The sequence below is a fragment of the Galleria mellonella genome, unplaced genomic scaffold (assembly GCF_026898425.1).
Source record: "Galleria mellonella isolate WM207_F2 unplaced genomic scaffold, CSIRO_AGI_GalMel_v1 utg173, whole genome shotgun sequence".
NCBI classification, from domain to species: domain Eukaryota; kingdom Metazoa; phylum Arthropoda; class Insecta; order Lepidoptera; family Pyralidae; genus Galleria; species Galleria mellonella.
In genome coordinates this window covers 4,108,204-4,127,943 of record NW_026442016.1, presented here as the reverse complement: position 1 = coordinate 4,127,943, position 19,740 = coordinate 4,108,204, and the positions used below count along the sequence as shown (strand labels likewise).

Below are 19,740 nucleotides of genomic sequence, written 5' to 3'. Positions count from 1 at the left end.
GTAATGTTATTGCTACTAACTTAGTTGTTTATATTGCACGTGACTGTACTAAATAATTATGTATTATAACATTAGTGATCATTTACAATTATCAATTACACATCGATATGTAATTGTGATGTAGTTTTACATATTTAGGTGTAGGTTTACATATTTGGAAATTCACTAATTGCAAATTGTTGTAAGAAATTTATTAAAAATATGAAAACCATATTCTAACAATTTAAAATGTAATTAAAAATTTTCGGAGCGAGCTGGATTTGAACCTGAATATTTTACATCATACTGAGGCTAGTGCTCTTACTAGTTAGCTAGTAAGTTTTTTTTACTTCAAGTCTCTATGAGTTAATAATAACTCGTAGTTGAATAGCTGACCTTGAGAACAAATCTTAAACTGACTTAAATAAATGGCAGTAGGAATTATTATGCAAACAATAATAAATCACTTCCTTAAAAAGACGTTTGAATGTAGGATTATGACATTTTAAAATTACAAACAAATGCTAATTCAATACGATAGTCTAAAAATATATAGTAATAATTTAAGATAATCTTGCAAAAAAACAACAACGGCCAATAATCGTGATAGGGATTAATCCTAAAGATTTAAAAAATAAGCCTCTGTATTGGTTTAGAAGAAAAGTGTAACAGATGAGGTGCATATACTCGTATATAATATATTGTACCTATAAGATTGCACGTTACGTGGGTTTTTTTTTTTGATGGGTGAAAATGGTATGGTAACTCCGCCTGCGCTAACGGGATACGCTGGCGGAGCACCAGTGAAGGGTCACAGATGAGAATGAAAACAGGTCAGTTAGCCCATCATGATGAATTCATCAGGAATTAACCATGATAGTTTCTAGGGAGAATCGCGAGGAGGTCGACCTGATTATATTATTGCTAGCAATGGGATTCTTAGTCTCCATTACTAATAATCCCTTTCCCCCCAAACGTTACGTGGGTTGATCCAACTAATATTATAAATATAATAGTTTATAAAGATGTTTAGGTATTTAAATGCTGGTATGTTTGTTGCACAATCATGCTTAAATTGATAATCGGATTTTAATGAAATTGAAATATACTGATTCATGTGAAAATTATATTTAAATTTTATACACCGATTACGTAGCCGCGCGGTTTATACCTGTGGCATAGATAAAATAATACGTATAAAGAAAATAAAAAAAAATCTTTCCATAATTCTTGCGAATTTTTTTTTCGTTTCATGAATACTATCGTTGGATTTTGGCTTGTCATACACATTCCGTTACACGCTGTAGGTACACTTAACAAGCTATTAACGTCCCATTGTTCGACATTGGTCACTCCTCGTAAAAGTAGGTAGATATACATAAATATAACTTACTGTTATAGTCTGTTTTAATAGAATCTACTTGTAATGAAAAAGTAACCAATTTTCATACCAATTGAATTTATCACAGTAGCATTATGAAATTAGTAACTAATAGAAATGTTGAATAAATTAATCGTTTTTTATTGGTTCTAATATTAGGCTACAGCAGGCTCATGACGGGATCAATTATTCATTTGCTTACATTGTCATTAAGTTTGATTGAAACAGACTTAGCTATTACGATAGTCAGACATTTGGTATATTTTTTTTTTATTTTTATATTTTCCTTTTCTTTTGCTATTATATTCTGATTGTATTGTGCTTTGTTCTCTTAATCGTCTCTTATGACATCTCGTCGGATATAAAGGGAGTAATGGCATCTTATGTTTTACTACGTCACTACATAAATTATAACGCTGTTTATCTACACATTTTTTTTTTAATTGTAATATTAAAATGGACAAAGGCTTTACGGTTCTGATTAAGAATAATACACAGTAAGTACCTGAATAGTTGCAACATAAGAAATCAATTTGTCTATAGTTTCATGAGTCTGTCCGTACGCATGGCGTATCTTGCTCGGCCTCTGTTTCCCAATAGTGGTTTCACGCTCAATGACCACCATTTAACATTGTCCGGTTACAAACGGCGTCTGTGACACTTTGTCGTTGATATTTTGCGTTCATTAGTCTTTTTGTGTATATTGTTTAAGATTATTTATCATTTACGCGCATGCACTTACAAATACACAAACAGCGTGTAACAAAAGAAAAAAAATCCCTAACCCATTTTAATATTTTCTTGTGCAGTTTATATAGGATTAACATGGTGTGATAAAACTATTATTTATCATATTGATCCTTCATAAATTTTTCAAGTTTGAAGTAACGGTTTTTTTTTTTTTGTAGAACTGTTTAAAATGATCTTATTATTACGAATCACTAAAAATATGTTCGTTCTAGTTTAATTTTTGTTATAATAGTGTTCGCAATTATTACTTCTATAACTTGTTATTTGTCTTTCGAAACATTATTTATTCAACTGTAGGCTGAATCACTCGTACGAGTAATACAATTTGACCGAACATAGGTGGCTGCAAAAATCTAATACTGTAGGAAATTTTCTCATATATATTTTTGAGGACACGGCAATTATTATGGATAGTGTTTGTAACACAAGGTTTTTTCTGATTCGCCAATAATGACATGAAAGTATTCGTTTTTGTATTGATATGCATTGAGTATGTTTATGTATGAGTAACTTCTTTCAATCGTTATACTATTTATGTATGGTCACATGCAATATGTAAATATTTTAGTTCCTCGTCACGTTGATATTATTGACAACGCCAACTGTATAATTCAGACGTTACCTAATTAATGATTGATATAATTCAATTATGAGAAAACCAGTTATTTTGATCTAAAAATTACAGAATCGATTGTGTTTGAAAAATTTCTATGGGACTAATCTGTAAGTATATCCTTTCAGACAAAAAAAGAATTTTCCAAATCGGTTTAGAACTGACGGAGTTATAAAGTTACAAACATAAAAAAAATACAGCCGAATTGAGAACATCCTTCCTTTTGAAAATGTACAAAATGCATCATGATTTGCTTTACTTATACAATATCCGATAAAATCATACGATTTACGTAAAGTTATAAATGTTTGAGCTATTGTTCACATCGATACATATTTGTTGTACACATCACACGATCACATGTTCATTGAAATCGTCTATTACTTTATCAACGCTAAAGTAGTGGTATAATTATGCTTTCTCTTGATTTTTATCACACTTTTCTTTCTCATTAATAGCTGGTTAGACATAGTTACGACAGCTGTTTCAACTGCTCTTGTTGACTACGACTCGATCAGTTTTATCTACACTCGTACATTTACTTACTCGTAATTATTTATTTATTTAAACTTAAATAAACTTATATAATATATGTAAGTATACATATAACGGCGTTCTTTGCCAGTCAACCATTGGACAAACAGAGAACAAAGTAGGCGATTCATTTACTATTAAAATAAGTAAAAATTAGGTTGGAATGTTGAAAATAAATATAACTACATATTAAAATAATAATAGATATATAAATATTGTCACTATTGTAGTATATGCATATAACATATGTTATAGCATATATATGTACAGGCATAAATATATACAAGTGCACACACATACATACATTACAATTCTTTGTAGTAAAAATAGTAGTTATCTGATTCCTAAAATTAATAGGTTAATATAATATACCTAAGAGAGTCATAGATTCTCATGAGTGGATAAACACTGATATATAAAACTTTATTCTTTTATAAATAGGAAACTTAGTGTTTATTACATTTTAGTCCACGAAGGGCTTAATCAGTCACCATAACATTTGTCATCCTCGTAATATTTGACAGAGAAGATTGGCTAGATATCTAAAAACACCAAAATCTTTGTTAGACACTTTCTGCCCTAGCCACGGAACGAAATCACAGGTAAAACAAATTTGTTCGTAATACAAATAAGAAGTAATTTGCTATCAAAATAAAATAAAAAAAAAAATGGTTTGATCAACTTTCATATAGTAATATGAAAATATGGGTCTTATTGATCAACGTAGTGTTCGTTACGTTTCTTTCAAAATGTTTTAAATAACAGATTACAATTTAACCAATAAAAGGTTTACTTGCATGTGCAGAATTCTAGTCATTCCTTGCAATCGTGACTGTAAAGTCAGTTTTATTATATGCCGATGAAGTAACAGTCCAGGACGTGCGCTCACCGAAGTTGAGTTCCCAGACAACCGTGTCTTATCTTTCTACTCGTGCTCAACTACTGTGGCAGAGGTATATCAACTTGGAATTGTTGGTAAATTATAGAGTAGTGGTCGCAAAGCATGTAATAATTCAACATAGTATGACGAAAACGCTTTTATAGGAATAGACCGGTATGTTTATTTTTGTCACTCCAGCATGGTTCTGATTTTTGTTGCAAAGTGATGGGTATTGATGAAAACGAAGGCCGTGATATCCGTTTTACAAAATGTTATATTGCTTTCGTTAACATTCCTTTTTAAGTACTTTTAATAAGTTGAATAAAGCCCAAATTATCTAGATGTACTTTGGCATGACTTTAAAAAAGTAATTTTGGATCATTGTAATATTAAATTTGTATATTATCTATAAATTTTTAAGTATATAAGCGCATTTATAATCTTTTAAAACTTCGTTTCAACATCTAAAATTGGAGTAGGTACCACATTGCGTGGCGAAATTGCATTGTCATAATGGTACGTAAACATTCACATTTCATACTTTGTTCGCACCAGGTGCGTAAAAAACTTGTAAAACTAGTGCAACAATGTATTTATAATGTTGTCCATTCTTACTTTATTATTTTATTCCTTTCCTCTATTGACCTTTTATATACCTATATAATTGTAGTCGTATGCCGTATCGTCTTTTAAAAATGCTTTACAGTCGGCGTACATTTTTGTTTGCTATGTAACACAAATATATCAAGTATAGATGCAGCAATAGACTTAACAAGTTACCTAAAATTTGATAGAACATTACATATAAATAAATTTAACTTAGATGAAATCGTTATAACACTCGTAATCTCACTAAACGTAGCAACTGATAAAGAAATAAACGTGTTACAAATAGTTACTTAACTAATCCTATTTATACAATCGTCCATTATTGAGAGTTTCACAATTCCATTCGTTGTTCATTTACCCTGGTAAATATAGTTTTTAATAGTTTATATCCAACTTTACGAGCTTGAGTTTATAGGATTATTTTAGCTAAAGATCTAAAACGTAGATGGAGACAAGGCCAGCTTCGACCACGCCGCGCCGCAGCCTTTGCTCTCATGACGCAACGAGATGAGTTCATTCTTAGACAATACCTTACCTTCGCTGCGAAAATCGTTGCGTTCAAGTCTCTGTGCAGTTTCTAACTTTGTTTCAATTGTGTAAGAAAGGTAACATTAATTAGTAATCTGTTAAATGATGTAGGGTTGATCAAGCAAAATCTTACAGAGCATTGTAGTAACATTTAAATAGCTTTTTATATGTATTAGTAATAATAAAAATTTTGTTGATAGAAGTTACGTCTAAGTTACATCTTTAGTTTTTTTACATAGAAATTTATTCTCCAGCTTGTAGTTTGATTGAGGAGGCTTACTCAAGTTCATTCCCCTTCCTCTATCTTTTATTAGTCTGTCGCATAATTTCCCTGCTGTATGTTTTAAAATTTGTCAAGTTAATGAACGCTTCTTTGTGTACAATCGAAATTAAAAGCTTGTGTGATATATAATGTATTTTTTTATTGTATGTATGGTCTAAGTAAAATTTTACGTAGGTATATATTAGTGTTTACTGACTTATTTACGACAGGAATTTACTTGAGCGAGACTTTGTACTAAGTCGTTTGCTTGGATGCTTCTGTCTTACCCGTGTTTCTGCTTGAAGCAACTATGTTTCTGGTTATAAAATAAGGTATGACAATAAATATATATGGTAAACAGGCATAACATCAAAGTTCTCAGAAATGGCAATGTATGGGAGATATTACGGACAATACACGATGTATTCTATGATAACCATAGTTCTGTTTATGTCTATAGGCGGCGGTTACCATTTTCCATCAGTTGTATCGTCAACTTGTTTAACATTCTAAGTATTCTATTGATTATTTATGTTTTACTACAGCCGTATAAAGAACCTTCAAAGTAACACCAACGTTGACGACCTTAGATAATATCACCGGGGGGCCATGAAATTATCTCCAAACTAATTGTATGTTAGTAGCGGGGCGGTTCCATTTTTGTCGGTTATTTACATTTTGCATTGGGCCGCGGTCAAGAAGCATGTATTATAAGTCATCAACCATTCATTAAATTAGATTTCATCATAATCATTCTTTTTACGTCGATTAAAAACATTCAAATAGAACAAAGGTTTCTATAAATATAGTAACTAAATAAATTAATCAAACTTCTGACCATCAAAATAGTATATTATGGGTATGAAGAAAGTATTTTATTATGACAATAAATATTATTGAATTCATTCAATATTTATATCTATATTTATTGCAAGATTACACATTACAGATAATTTTGAACATCACAAAATTAATAACGTTTCACAGAGACAGAGCTGGTATTATTTGGAAATATGATCAATCAATAAGTCATTCCGTGATTTGGAGGTCCTCTATTAACTACTTCGTTATAGTATGGTCTTAAATTTTATAAGCTTTATTGAATAAAAAAAAACCTCCATTGAAAGAATCGTGTTAGTCTAAAAACTGGTAAAAAGGTATTAATTGACCGCAAATTTACTAATAAACAGATTTTTACTACTCATTTATAAACATTATAAAAAATCCTATAATACGATAGATTTGTAAATATGAGTATATATGTCGAGTTTCTTGTCTAAACTATGCTTATTTTTCGCAGAGGACGACTTGACCTGCCAAATTGGTTGGTGGACTCATGATATAACAATTTAAATGTGTTTGTGGCTGATCATTTACATAAAAATTCTTCCAATTAACTCAAATAAATAAATAATCACAAAAATAGTTTTATATTTCATCGCTTTAATTTCTAGGTATATTAGATGTTTATACTTATTGAAACATATGTATCTCAAAAAAATGCTGTACTAGCTGCATCCTGTGGCTTTTTCTACTTGAATTAAGTAAGATAAAAAGTATCATAGTTGTGTAGCATATTCGATTCAAACCATGCTATATTTAAATATTTGAACATATTTTTTTTTTATGTAGAATTTAATAGAATTTGCTTAAAAAAGAATATTATCTACAGTATACAGGTAAAAGCATGTTCAACAGTATATACTAAAGGTAATGGAAAATTAATTTCATTCACACGACGCGTCCATTGTGTTTCTTCTGTTGACATAGTATCTCGAGTGAGTTGTGCAACGTATAGTATGTTGTTTACATTGTACACCCACACCCACCTACTTCGAGACCTTATCTTGTAGTAAATCATATGGCACTATGGCGTAATGTCGGTTCAATCTCCTTTAAAAATCATTAGCCAGATGACCGTGTGTCGTTACTTGGTACTGTTTAGCGAATCTCAATTTTCTATTTGATCTGTTTCGTTTAGGCAAGTAATGTAAGTTAATACCTAAAAGTAATTCAAAACAAATTCTTGTTATGAAACTTTATAAGTTCTTAAGTACACAAGGATTAAATGTTATCAAGATAATATTATCTTAATAAACTACCTTATCTAAGGCCTAACTTTTATTTTTTAATATTTGTATAAAATATTTACAAGAATTATTATTCGTATAATGAGGAGTAACGAAATAATGTTACCATTTTTAATGATTCTTAGTATATTGTAAGATAGAACTGAGAGAATAAGGCACAATATACAGGACAAGAAAAGGAAATCTATAACCTGAAGATAATAAAAAGAGAAAGGATTATTAAAATAATTTTTTGGACGTTAAGAATTAATTTTAACAAAAGATTATATTATTATTAGATTATTGTACTGTTTAAAAAAAAAAAACAATTTCAATATAACCATATTTGTATGAAAACTGTCATAGAAATCGGTAAAATTCACGAAGGCATCGTGTAACGATACGAAAAATTTAATTGAGAATCACCTCAAAAATTCATTACAGTGTTAACTTTACTTGTAATATGTATAGTTTTTGACGAGAACAGGTAGAAATTTCGCTACATCAAAAGCGGTAAATGATGACTCAATGGTTACAACAACATCATTTGAAAGGGCCACGAGAAGGCAGACCATTGTTCCGAGGTGTTAAACTAATAATAATTGCTGAGTTCCACAACAATTTTTTTCCATCGTCTTTGAGATACAAGCAAAAGGTAAACTGCTCGACCACTTTCTACAATCGTCATGGGAAAACCATAGCCATGTTTATTAGACTTTCTACTGAGATAGCGACATGTTACTCGTTTAAACACTTTATATGCAATTACGAAGTGTGATAAACGCATGTGATAAAGTATAAAAAATAATTCATATCAATTATTATGATAATAATAGTGATTCATGTTAATTCCTTGCTTCTGTACTTATATTAGTTGAAATCAACAATTCTTAGAATGAATGAAGAAAACCCACTTAGTACCCACTGAAAAAAATAAAAAAATATAAATATACTTAATTTACTAATCCAGCCTCAAGTTAGTACGGGACGATGAAAATTTTCGCTTTTAAGTATAATATTTTTTTTTTTTATTATTATTTATTCCCATTTCTTAAAAACCATAAGACATGTAGCGCAAAAGTATAAAAGTTAATATTATTTTAATTTTATAGTTTGTACAATTTATGACGATGATGAAGAAAACCGTTTATTAGCTGAAATATAGTTTCTATATTCTATAAAATATAATATTTAAATTATTTTTGTATACATAATGTTACAACTTTTATTTGATTGTTATCATCTGGTAAGATGTTGTTAAGTTCAATAAGACTATAAAAAATTCACATGATTGCCAGATACGTAATATGGTAATCATAAATGTATGATAATTACATTTCTGTTTTTCCAATGATTGACTGGGAGAGAATGCAATATAGCACCAAGTTCGCCTTTAGTACCAAACATTTTTTGTAATATGGTCAATAAAGAGTAAATAAATAAATAATTTGTAATGTTCATTACTAAAGTTATGCTTTTTTTTTATAGATTCTGTTATGCAATAAATATATCTTTAGATTTTGATGTTGAAGAACATACAGGCCACAAGTATGATACGAAACCGCTGGAATTCTATTATTCCTTTAACTTTCTTCATGCTCCGTGCGTTACCAACAGTACTTTAAGTCATTGTACACTTATAACAGTACCGCACAGGCTTTAGTTATTGTACATGAGTTTAAATATAAAATAAAAGGCACACCACTTGCAATTGTTCATTGTTTTGTATTTTATTATTTCTTTGGCTACGTAATGGACAGTGCTGAATGGGTAGACATTTTACTTACTGCTAACAGCACTAGCAGTAACAGTAACTAGGTACTTTCGAAGTGCAATGCCAGACTATGAATTAAATTACATCATCATCATATCAGTCGTTAATTGTCTACTGCTGAACATAGGCGTTCTTCATAAAGGGGTGATTTGGCAGTAGTTGCCGCGTTTGGCAGGCGGGTTGACAACCGCAAGTAGGCAATGTTTTAAGAGGGACGCTGCAGCCCATCCCTCTAACATTAAGTTCCCTTAATTGCCTCTTAGCCTTTTACCGTCTCTTTGCATGACTGTGTTTTATCATAGGTGAGGCAATATACTCTGTTATGTCCATAGTACTGTTCATGTCTATAGGCGACGGTTACTGCTTTCCATTAGGTGCTCCGCCAACTTATTTGCCATTCTAAGTTGCATAAAAAAATGAAAAGAGTTGTGTTATAGCTCTGACAAAACACCCTCAGTAATATGTTGCAATATACAGCTAGGTATGCAACAGTAAGTACTGATAGTCAATGTAACACAACATTAGTGTTATGAACGATTACCACATGCCGTCCCATCGTGATTAATTCCTATTTAATTCTGCTGATTCTATAAATTGTTGGCATAAATTATATCAATTTGGAATTCATCTTTGTAAAATGAGAAGAAAACACTTGTACTACTATATTACGATAGGTTTTTTATTTTAAGTGTATGTGATCTGATCGGTCTCACCATATCAATGCATTATGTTCAAGAGGTTTTTTAATGGATGAAAATAGAATGGTAACCCCGTCTGTGCTAAATACGCTGGCGGGGTATCGATGAGAATGATATACAAAGATGAAAGCAGATGAGTTAGTCCATCGTGAAGAATTCAACAAGAATTAACCACGATAGTTTACAGGGCAAACCACTTGGAGGTTGACCTGATATTGCTATCAATGGGTTATTGGACCCATTACTAATAATCCCTTCACCCCTGTCCAAGGGGGTTAAAAAAAAGCCCGCCTTACATAAATAATAATGTTTTACTTTGCATAACTTTTTGGACAGATTTGAGTTCAGGAGGCCACTAGCCCCAGGGCGTAATATTAACAAACTTTTACGTCGGACGGATTATACAAACTTAATCCTATTATTTTTGTATCTTAGTTTTTTTCTAATAGGATGAAAGTGGCACAATAACCTCGTCTGCGTTGTCGGTTTACGCTAGTGAGGGATGAATTACTAGGGAGGGATGATAACACTGACCTGATCAGTTAGTTCAGCCTGATGAATTCACAGGAATTAACCAATATAGTTTCCAGAAAGAATCGCGTATAGGTCGACCTGATAAGGTTCATTGCTAGCAATAGCTTACTGATCCTTATTACTTAAAATAAATAAAACCCTTTACTTACACACCCGGAACAAATGTTAATGTGACAAGTTTATATGGCCACAACGCGGCGATTGTAGAACCTGTCGCCTTTCTCCGGAAACATCGAGTAGGTAGTATTATTTCTAATATACTTCCACTTTTTTCTATAAATATATTTGTCATTTTATCAGATCATTTGCATAATAATTTAATGTCCTTATTCATAAAAACTAAAACTACAACTTTTGTCTATGCTCATATTACTAAAAGGAATTTGTTTATTTGAGTTATTTGAGTTATATATATATATATATATATATATATATATATATATATATATATATATATATATATATATATATATATATATATATATATTAACCCAAATAAATATATATAATAATAAATAAATATAAAAAATGTATATAATAATAAAAATATATATAATTTTCGAAAATACTACCCGTGCGAAGTCGGGCCGGATTTGTAAATATTTGGTAAAATCCAAAATCGCAAAAATTCTGGTATTAGTCCCATTCTAATTTCGTTACAATTAAAATTATCGATTGTGAAAAAATATCATAATCGATACATATTTGGTAAAAATACCTCATAATCAAAATCACAATCAAAACACACCTAGACTTTTTAAAATTGATACAGAAAGCTTAATAAATTAATAATAATAACTATACATTTATAGGTATTCTCTATTTAAAAATATTCAAACTATGATTAGAAAAAAAATTAAATGTCGAATCGGTCGTTACTCCTAGCATAATCAAAGAGCACAGCTGTATAATATTTATAGGAATTAATAGAAAATCATAATTAAGGATGGTGAAATCCGCCACAGAACATTAATAACAAGAGATAATGTACATGGATATTCTGACACTTAACGGAACTCGCGATATACCTGAACAACACCTGCTTGACTGGTTTTATTATGCCGCGGACTTGCTTTTTTATTAGCCGACCTATTCGTCATACGGCCAGTCGGTGGTTTATCCTTCAAAATCTATTTACCTTACAAATACAGTGTAAGATTTATTTCAATATAGATAAATCCAATTATGAATATTAATGTCCGCGAAGAATAATTAATTGCAGCAATAAATAAAAATAATTATGTACGATTTGTTTCACGCTTGGCAAATTCGCAATCACAAAATGTGACGTGTATTAGAAGATCTACTGATACTATAATCCTTAATACCAGCTATGCCATCTAGTGGATGTTTTCTAGATCATCTTAATTTTTTGCAAACTTTCCGCATGATGTCGCTGTTGCAATAGCTCCATTTAATTTTTCCCTACAAAACTGTCAATAATGTGTTATAAAAATTTTCGTTATGTTATTTAATAGGTGACGACGTTTGTAACTTTGACTCGCACTAAATTCCTCCTTGTTCCTACATGAAATTTATGAAAAAAAAAATGTATGGGAGTATAGTTTTTATATTGAAGTACTTGCGTCGTCTATTTCCCGCTTTGTATATGATTTTTAACCTTACCAATCAATTTCTAAAAAGAAGGAAATTTACAATTCCGTTGTATTTAAATGACCTCAGAACTCTGTCATTATAAATTATTAATTTTAATATTTTTTATATATGAGGAAAACATTCAGATTGAACCTATAGAAATTTTATCAAAATTCGAAAATCCGTTATAATTATACTCTCCATATAAAACCGTGGTGATTCTAAAATATCAATACAAGTTTTGTTTGCATATTGGAGGTCTATTGCAAATTCCAATTTGGGGACAAGGTCGCGGCAGCGTTTACTGTTTGCCATTATCACATTGGCATTTTACTTAGATGAGAAGTCAATAAAGAGCACGTGCATTATTAAGGAGGAATGCCATGGGCATCACAGTGTACCTATACTGTGACATCCACGGTATTGTTCATACTCGATTTATTTTTCACTAAATAAAAAAGAATAATAATGCATACATGCAGTCTATTGATGGTTGTTTTTATTTAATTGTTATTTAACAATTCTTCCTAGTGAAATTTCGGAAAGGATTTTCTAAATATCTCATAAAAACTTGAGAAAAAGTGTTATATACATGTTATATACATAATTTTGCAATTTTACAATATTTTGTCGCGGAAAAGTAGACAGACCCATATAAATTCTAAATGAGTATTAATCTATATCTATACATCAAATAAAAATAAAAATCAATCAATACAGATAATAAAATCGTTACATAGAAATAGGAAAGATTTTATTTTTTGAATATTTTTTTATACAATTGAATGGCTAACAAGCTGACAGCCCACCTGATAGAAAGTGGTAAACGTCGCCTATAGACATGAGCAGTACCATAAACATAACAGAGTATAATGTTTCGCCCATGGCATGGCAACGCATGGGGGGGGGGGGGGTATCCCCATGCGTTGCCATTCCTGTGGACTCAGGTGTTATTCCTCTGTACCCTGTAAATTCACTGCCATATCCCATCCTTCAAACCAAAACACAGCCATGCAAACACAATTGTTTCACAGTTGAAACTCGAATGGGACAGAGGTAGCCAAGGAAACCACTTTGTACAAAGTCTCCCTCTGGTAATTCTTTGTAATGGATAAACTTATAAACTACTCTATCGACTTTAAAATTCATGTAAACTATATTATTAAAAATTAGAAATAATTACGACCTACAAAAATTACAATAATTTAAACCCAAAACATAAAAAACTTGTCTATTAAAGCGAATATAAAGTGGTAATTTGTATAAATATAAGAAATCCGGACGGATCGCTAGTAAACTATAAGCTGCATAAGGGCTAAGTTCAGATTCAGACAAATAAACTCATAATTTTATTCATAAGTGTATATTTCATACATAAAGTTATAGTCAACATATTCATACGTTGCTCAAAGTCGCACCTTTTAGCATACCGGCCCCTAGCGGTAAGTGTAAGTCCATTACCTCGCTATGCGATGTCGTAATCGAAGAATGGAAAGTGAAATGAGTTTACGGAGTCAATATAATTAAACACAACGGAGTAGTTCGTTCGCGCAGATTCACACATTTAGCATACACTCAAAATACCAGTTTAAAATGCCTAGTTTAACCTGTATAATCCATTATTTAAATTTTGTTATGTATTATACTTACCTAAGCAATTACAAGCGACAGAAATCGCCGTGTGGTCCTGGCATAGAATGGGCCAACCCTTCCTTTTCCGTGGATGTCGTAAGAGGCGTTAAGGAAATTTAATGCTCTCTCTTCATCAACAATGCCTAACTACAGTTACCATTCGTCTGCCAAGCGCGGTAACTACTGGCAAAACCCCCCAATGGGAGATCAATGTTTAGTAGTGGACACTTGACGGTTGATATGTTGATGACTGATCAATATATAATAAATGCATCCAGTAGGGAACAAAACGACGAAAGTTGTTTTGAATGTTTATTGTCAATTTTCCAAAAAACATAACACCGGGGGGAAGGGTTTGTTAGTAATGGGGTCTAATGAAACCATTGCTAGTAGTATCATTTGTAGTATCAGGTCGACCTCCACGCGGTTCCCCCTGGAAACCATCATGGTTAATTCTAGTGGAATTCGTCACGATGGGCTAACTGACCTGCTTTCATTCTCATCTATCATCACTCACTGGTGCCTCGCCAGTGTATACCGATAGCGCAGATGGGGTTACCATTCCATTATCACCCATTAAAAAAAAACATAACACCTATCTAATACGTTGTTATCTTTTTATCTAACTCACGAAAAAAGAAAGGTGATATTTTTAAGTGCATATATGTACGGTATAGAGTTGCATATCAGAATCTTTACCATGGAACATCTAATGTCTTTGACCCGACCTATATCCTAAACGGCTTATTAGATAAATGGGATATGGTTAATACCGTATTAACTCTGTTAGTATTGTACATTACTCTTAATGTGTATATCTACCCTCATCCTCATTCATATTTGGGGTCGGTATAATATGTTTAATATAATATTATGTGCCTACCTTGTTTACATGCTCATTATTAGTGTTCAATAGATAGGTATCAAAAACTCGCAATATTTTTGAAATGAAAAACAAGAGTTTTTTTTTCCGTTTAACAATTTAATAGTATAATAATTTAATAAAATACATAAATTCTGACTTTCCTCCTAAACTAAATACTAAGTAAAAACTAAAGGTATAGTTACTTTTTTATCTAAAATAATTAAGTGCGACTGATAAAGGTTATATTACAATCCTTGTCGAAATAAGTTAAAATTGGAAAAGAAAAACTTATTCATTAGATTACTTCTAAGTGAAGAGCTGTTGGTGTGAGCTCAACTCAAACTTTATCGTGAGAAAGGATTGTTAGAAATGTAATTTAACAGTTAGCAATATATTTTATAAAGTCGACCTCCACGCGGTTCCTTCTGGAAACCATCATCTTTAATATTCTTGTCGAATCCATCACGATGGGCCAACTAACCTGCTTTCATCTTCACTACCAACGTACTCGTATATCGATAGCGCATGTGGGGTTACCGTTCCATTTTCACCAATAAAACATAGTTTAAACTTGACCGGTTTTTAAAATGTCCATAGTTTCGACTTTTAAACACTTTAAAAAAATACAGGTTTTTGAATTTGAAAAGTATAGTATTAATTAACAAGGCCAGTTTTGTCAATAATTTACATAGCAAATATGTATCATAGTTGGCTAAGATACGTTTGATCTTTGAGTAGATATATGTCTAGCCCAATTTGCAGTAAAATCATCTTATTATCGGATGATGGACATCTATAATTTTGGGTTGTCACTTGTCACCAATCACAGATGCGAATTGTGAAGCAGTTGTATTTTCATAGCTGTGTTTCGGTTGGAAGGGTGGGATATGGCGTGAATTTACAGGGTACAGAGGAATAATATTTCAGTCCTCAAGAATGGCAACGCATGGAGGGTTTCATGGGTGAAACAGTATACTCTGTTATGTCCATGGTACTGCTCATGTTTCTAGGCGACGGTAACCACTTTCCATCAGCTGAGCCGTTAGCTTGTTTGCCATTTTAAGTTGTATAAAAAGAAAATGCGATCACAGCAAGTAATCACTATTAAGATATTATATAAGAGACTACTCAAATATTGGCAAAACTGAACAATGCACGAGTAGCTATGCAAATATCAATACAATAAAATTTATTTATTTATAAATTTACAAAACAATTTACATACTTATTAAAAATAAAGTATTACACTACTTAGTGTTCTATAACTACTTATAACATTCTTCTGTCCATAAAATCCATATTGATAATGTCATAAAAAGGAAACTATAGTGTACAATTTTCAAATTCAGTGAACTAGTTACATAGTACAGACATTTTTCTTGTTTAAAATAATACAAGCCTGGCTGTAGTAATGGTACACATTCCATTAATATCTCTAGCATATTACTTAAAAACTGTATTACCAAATTTATATAAATTCACAAAAATTCATAATTTCGCACTTTTCCTGAATACTACATTTTATTAAACAGTAATAATATTAAAACTGAATTAAATATGTTTTTGTACTTTATGCATACTTTATATTTTATGCAATGCATATTGTATTTATTTTACACAATACTTATGTGAAAAACTGAACAATAGAACACTGTTTTATTCGTATTTAGAAACTTTCACTAGAAACCTTCACTTATATCAATCTAGTGAGACACCAAGTATTTTTTATAATTTTGAAAATTGGAACATCATTAAAAACTGGTTTTAAATGTAAAAAGAAACCCTTTCAAAATTATATGGAGATGCACATTCTGCTTTCTAAATTCAAATATTTTTAATGTAACATGTCTATAAAACATCTTGCTGTTTCATACGTATGATTGAAGTTGTTTTTCTTCGGACGATACTAATCATGTAGATTACATGTTATATACTCGTACTATGACCTTAAAGCCTCTATAAGTAGCATAATCTACTAATATTCATTGTCAAATTAAGAAATTGATGACATCTATTATTTATTTCAGTATATCTTAAACGTTTTTATTATTTGACAACCCTATGAGTGAGATAATTTATTTGATCTCATGACCCAACTAAGCAATAATTTGATGAATCTATATTGCATGGAACGTCAAGCTGGTATGACCACTTAAATTTTTTAGTCTTTGTTTAACATAATGTGATTATAATTTATGTAATACTTAATGTAATACGTATGCATACATAATATATTGAGTACATATGTTTCATTATTTATTTTTTGTCGTATGGCTCCGGCATAAAATGGACCATCTCGTTCTTTCCCGCGGATGTCGTAAAAAGTGACTAAGGGAACTTTGAACTAAGTATAACCAACTAGTTAAAAGGTAGGCAGCAGCGTCTCTCTTAAAACGTTACCAAGGCTTAACTGCGGTTGTCAACCCGCATGGCAACCCGCATACCAAGCATGGCAACTACTGACAAAATCCCCTTTACAGGGGAAGTCTATGTTCAGCATTGAACAGTTAACAGCTGATATGATGGTAATGACTTATTTTTGGTTACTTTACACCAATTCAGTATTCCGCGAAAAAGTAGTGGTTTAAAAATTCATACTTATAACATGGAAACGATTGAACTCTAATACCATGCCAAGCTAAATTTGTCCTTACTTTTATGGGAGCCTGCGTGGGTAGTGAACAAACATTGGTTCCACACATGGATTACAAAAGTCTTATAATAACGTTTTAAAATTTTATATAATTTCAAATATAGCATACAATTACAAATTGTATGCATATTAGAGTGAATACAACAATTAAAAGTATATGTGTTTTAATTAGATTTTTTCCTAAACTCAAAGGTAATATATTATATCCATTATTGCAACGATAAGATAACCTTTTGCACTTGTAATTCCGTACTTTATTTTAAATATAATTTAAATGTGTAAATTGATAAGGTGCTAATAAAATAATTGTCTATAAATTATTACTTTAACAATTGTAATAAATTATTTGAGCGGTTAGTTCCACCTTCACCCATTTATTTTCCAAACATTCATTCGGTCTAATTGTTTCATACATTGGCAGTTTACCGTGTCGTATCGGTCACATACTACAGCGACACAACAGGAAATAACAATGCCAACTCGCAACGTACAGGATACGATAAAATGTGGATTTCATTTAAACTACCATAAAGTGATTTTAATTACATTCAAATAGTCGCGTACAGTGTTGCGGTTATGTTAAAATTCAACAATGGCTTCCTTAATTAGCCATAGTCCGGAATCAAGCTATCTTTCCTTTGAAAATCGAAGCAGCCACCCTGATGACGAAACTACAAAACGCTATTATCCTGTGAATATTTACACTATAAATAACGATCAATCCGAAATCATTGGAAAGAAACGAACAGTCCTCGAATATTTACGTAAACTCTGTTGCTGCAAATGGAATTCTGAAGATCAAAATTTGTCATCGTCTATTGATGATTCTAATTCTGCTCTAGTGGGACCTATTAGAAGAAGCTATACGCTAAATAAAGAAAGGGAAAAAAAAGAAAAAATACCGCCAGTTAGACCTCTTGTAGATATACCTATATTAAAGATTACAAATGTTGCTGATGATGAGTTTTGCAAGTCTACAACGCAGCTTTTGCTTATCAGTGAACAAATGGCAAGTGCTATCAATCAAAACACAGCCAAAAGTAGCTTGAAAAGAAAACAACAGAGTTCAAAGGATACCAATCTAGACTCTGAAAGCAGCAAACATAGCACACTAAAATTTGGTGAGAAAGTCTCATTTATTCGTGAAATTATAACCTGTCGGGATTCTTTCTTGAGGTCGCTGGAATGGTGTGATAATTCGTTAACGAGGGGTAAAAAATGTCGCCAAATCAAACGCGATGAATGGCTTGAATTACGTGATGACGGTACCAAAATATTAGAGGTTCTTAGGCACTGTAAAACTCTTCAAATGTGCACAAAGCAATACTGGTTCTCACAATTAATATCAGCACTTAGTGTTGTAAGGCTCACTATTATAAAACCTTACAATATTACACATTCCATTCCTACAAACATTGTTACAAATGTATTTGGGTACACTTGTATGTCTACTAACATTACTAATCACAAAAATATTTGACATTTTGTTTTTCTTATCAGTTTCATTTATGTAGATTAATTATATCCGTAATAAATAAGAAAAATATTGTAACACATGAATGAAATTATCAAACAATGAATTTGTTTACATAAAATTTTTAGACGTTTTACAACAAGGTCTCTGTTTTGATATTGTTACCTCTTGTGACTAACCTATTTAGATTTGATGTTCATAAATATTTCAAATTTGAAAGATTATTTAGATGATGTTCAAATAGAAATATTATTAACATATTAAAATTTATTTTTTAATATTCATTAAATTAATTACATAACGTAATTTATTAAATAAATTGCACCTTTATAGACTAGCCGTTTCGAAATTCTTCGATGCTAGTCTATAAAGGTGTAATTTAAAAATTTTTTAATCACATTATAATTATTGGTATATTTACAATTTCATATTTTAATGAATATGTTTCTTAAATTGTATAGTACCTATAAAAAGATGAGACTGACATCCCATTTAAGACATTTAAAACAGAGAATGAATAGACATTTTAAACACGACTGATTATTCTTTATTGGTTTTATAATTTTCTTTTGGTTCTAATACGTATATTTGCATTGTTCTAGATGAAACGTTCATATCGGAGACACTGTCGCCTGGCCATGCAACTTTACCGCGCCGTTCCAGCTCGCCGCTCCCACACGAGAGGGACCTGCTGGACAGAGATAGATACCCGATCAACAGGAGTGGTCTACAGGTAATTATATATTCTCTTCTTTTGTTTATATGTTTTTTTTCTATTTTCTTTTTTATAAATTACTTGGTAATTATTACTAATATTACAATTGGATTTGAAAAACTGTTTTTATCTTTCAGCGTTTTAACGGTTAACAGTTATAAAATTTTGCATGCACTGCTCTATTTAAGATTGCG

General features: G+C 31.1%; 1 protein-coding gene across 4 annotated transcripts in view; it reads left to right on the top strand.

The window, feature by feature from the left end:
* LOC113515677 (uncharacterized) overlaps window positions 1-19,740 on the top strand; it is a 102,866-nt gene that overhangs the window by 73,463 nt on the left and 9,663 nt on the right. For all 4 annotated transcript variants that reach the window (XM_026899940.3, XM_052893212.1, XM_052893211.1 and 1 more), the window contains one exon: window positions 19,434-19,564. In XM_026899940.3, the coding sequence (XP_026755741.2) occupies window positions 19,434-19,564 (131 nt within the window). The remainder of the gene's footprint in view (window positions 1-19,433; window positions 19,565-19,740) is intronic.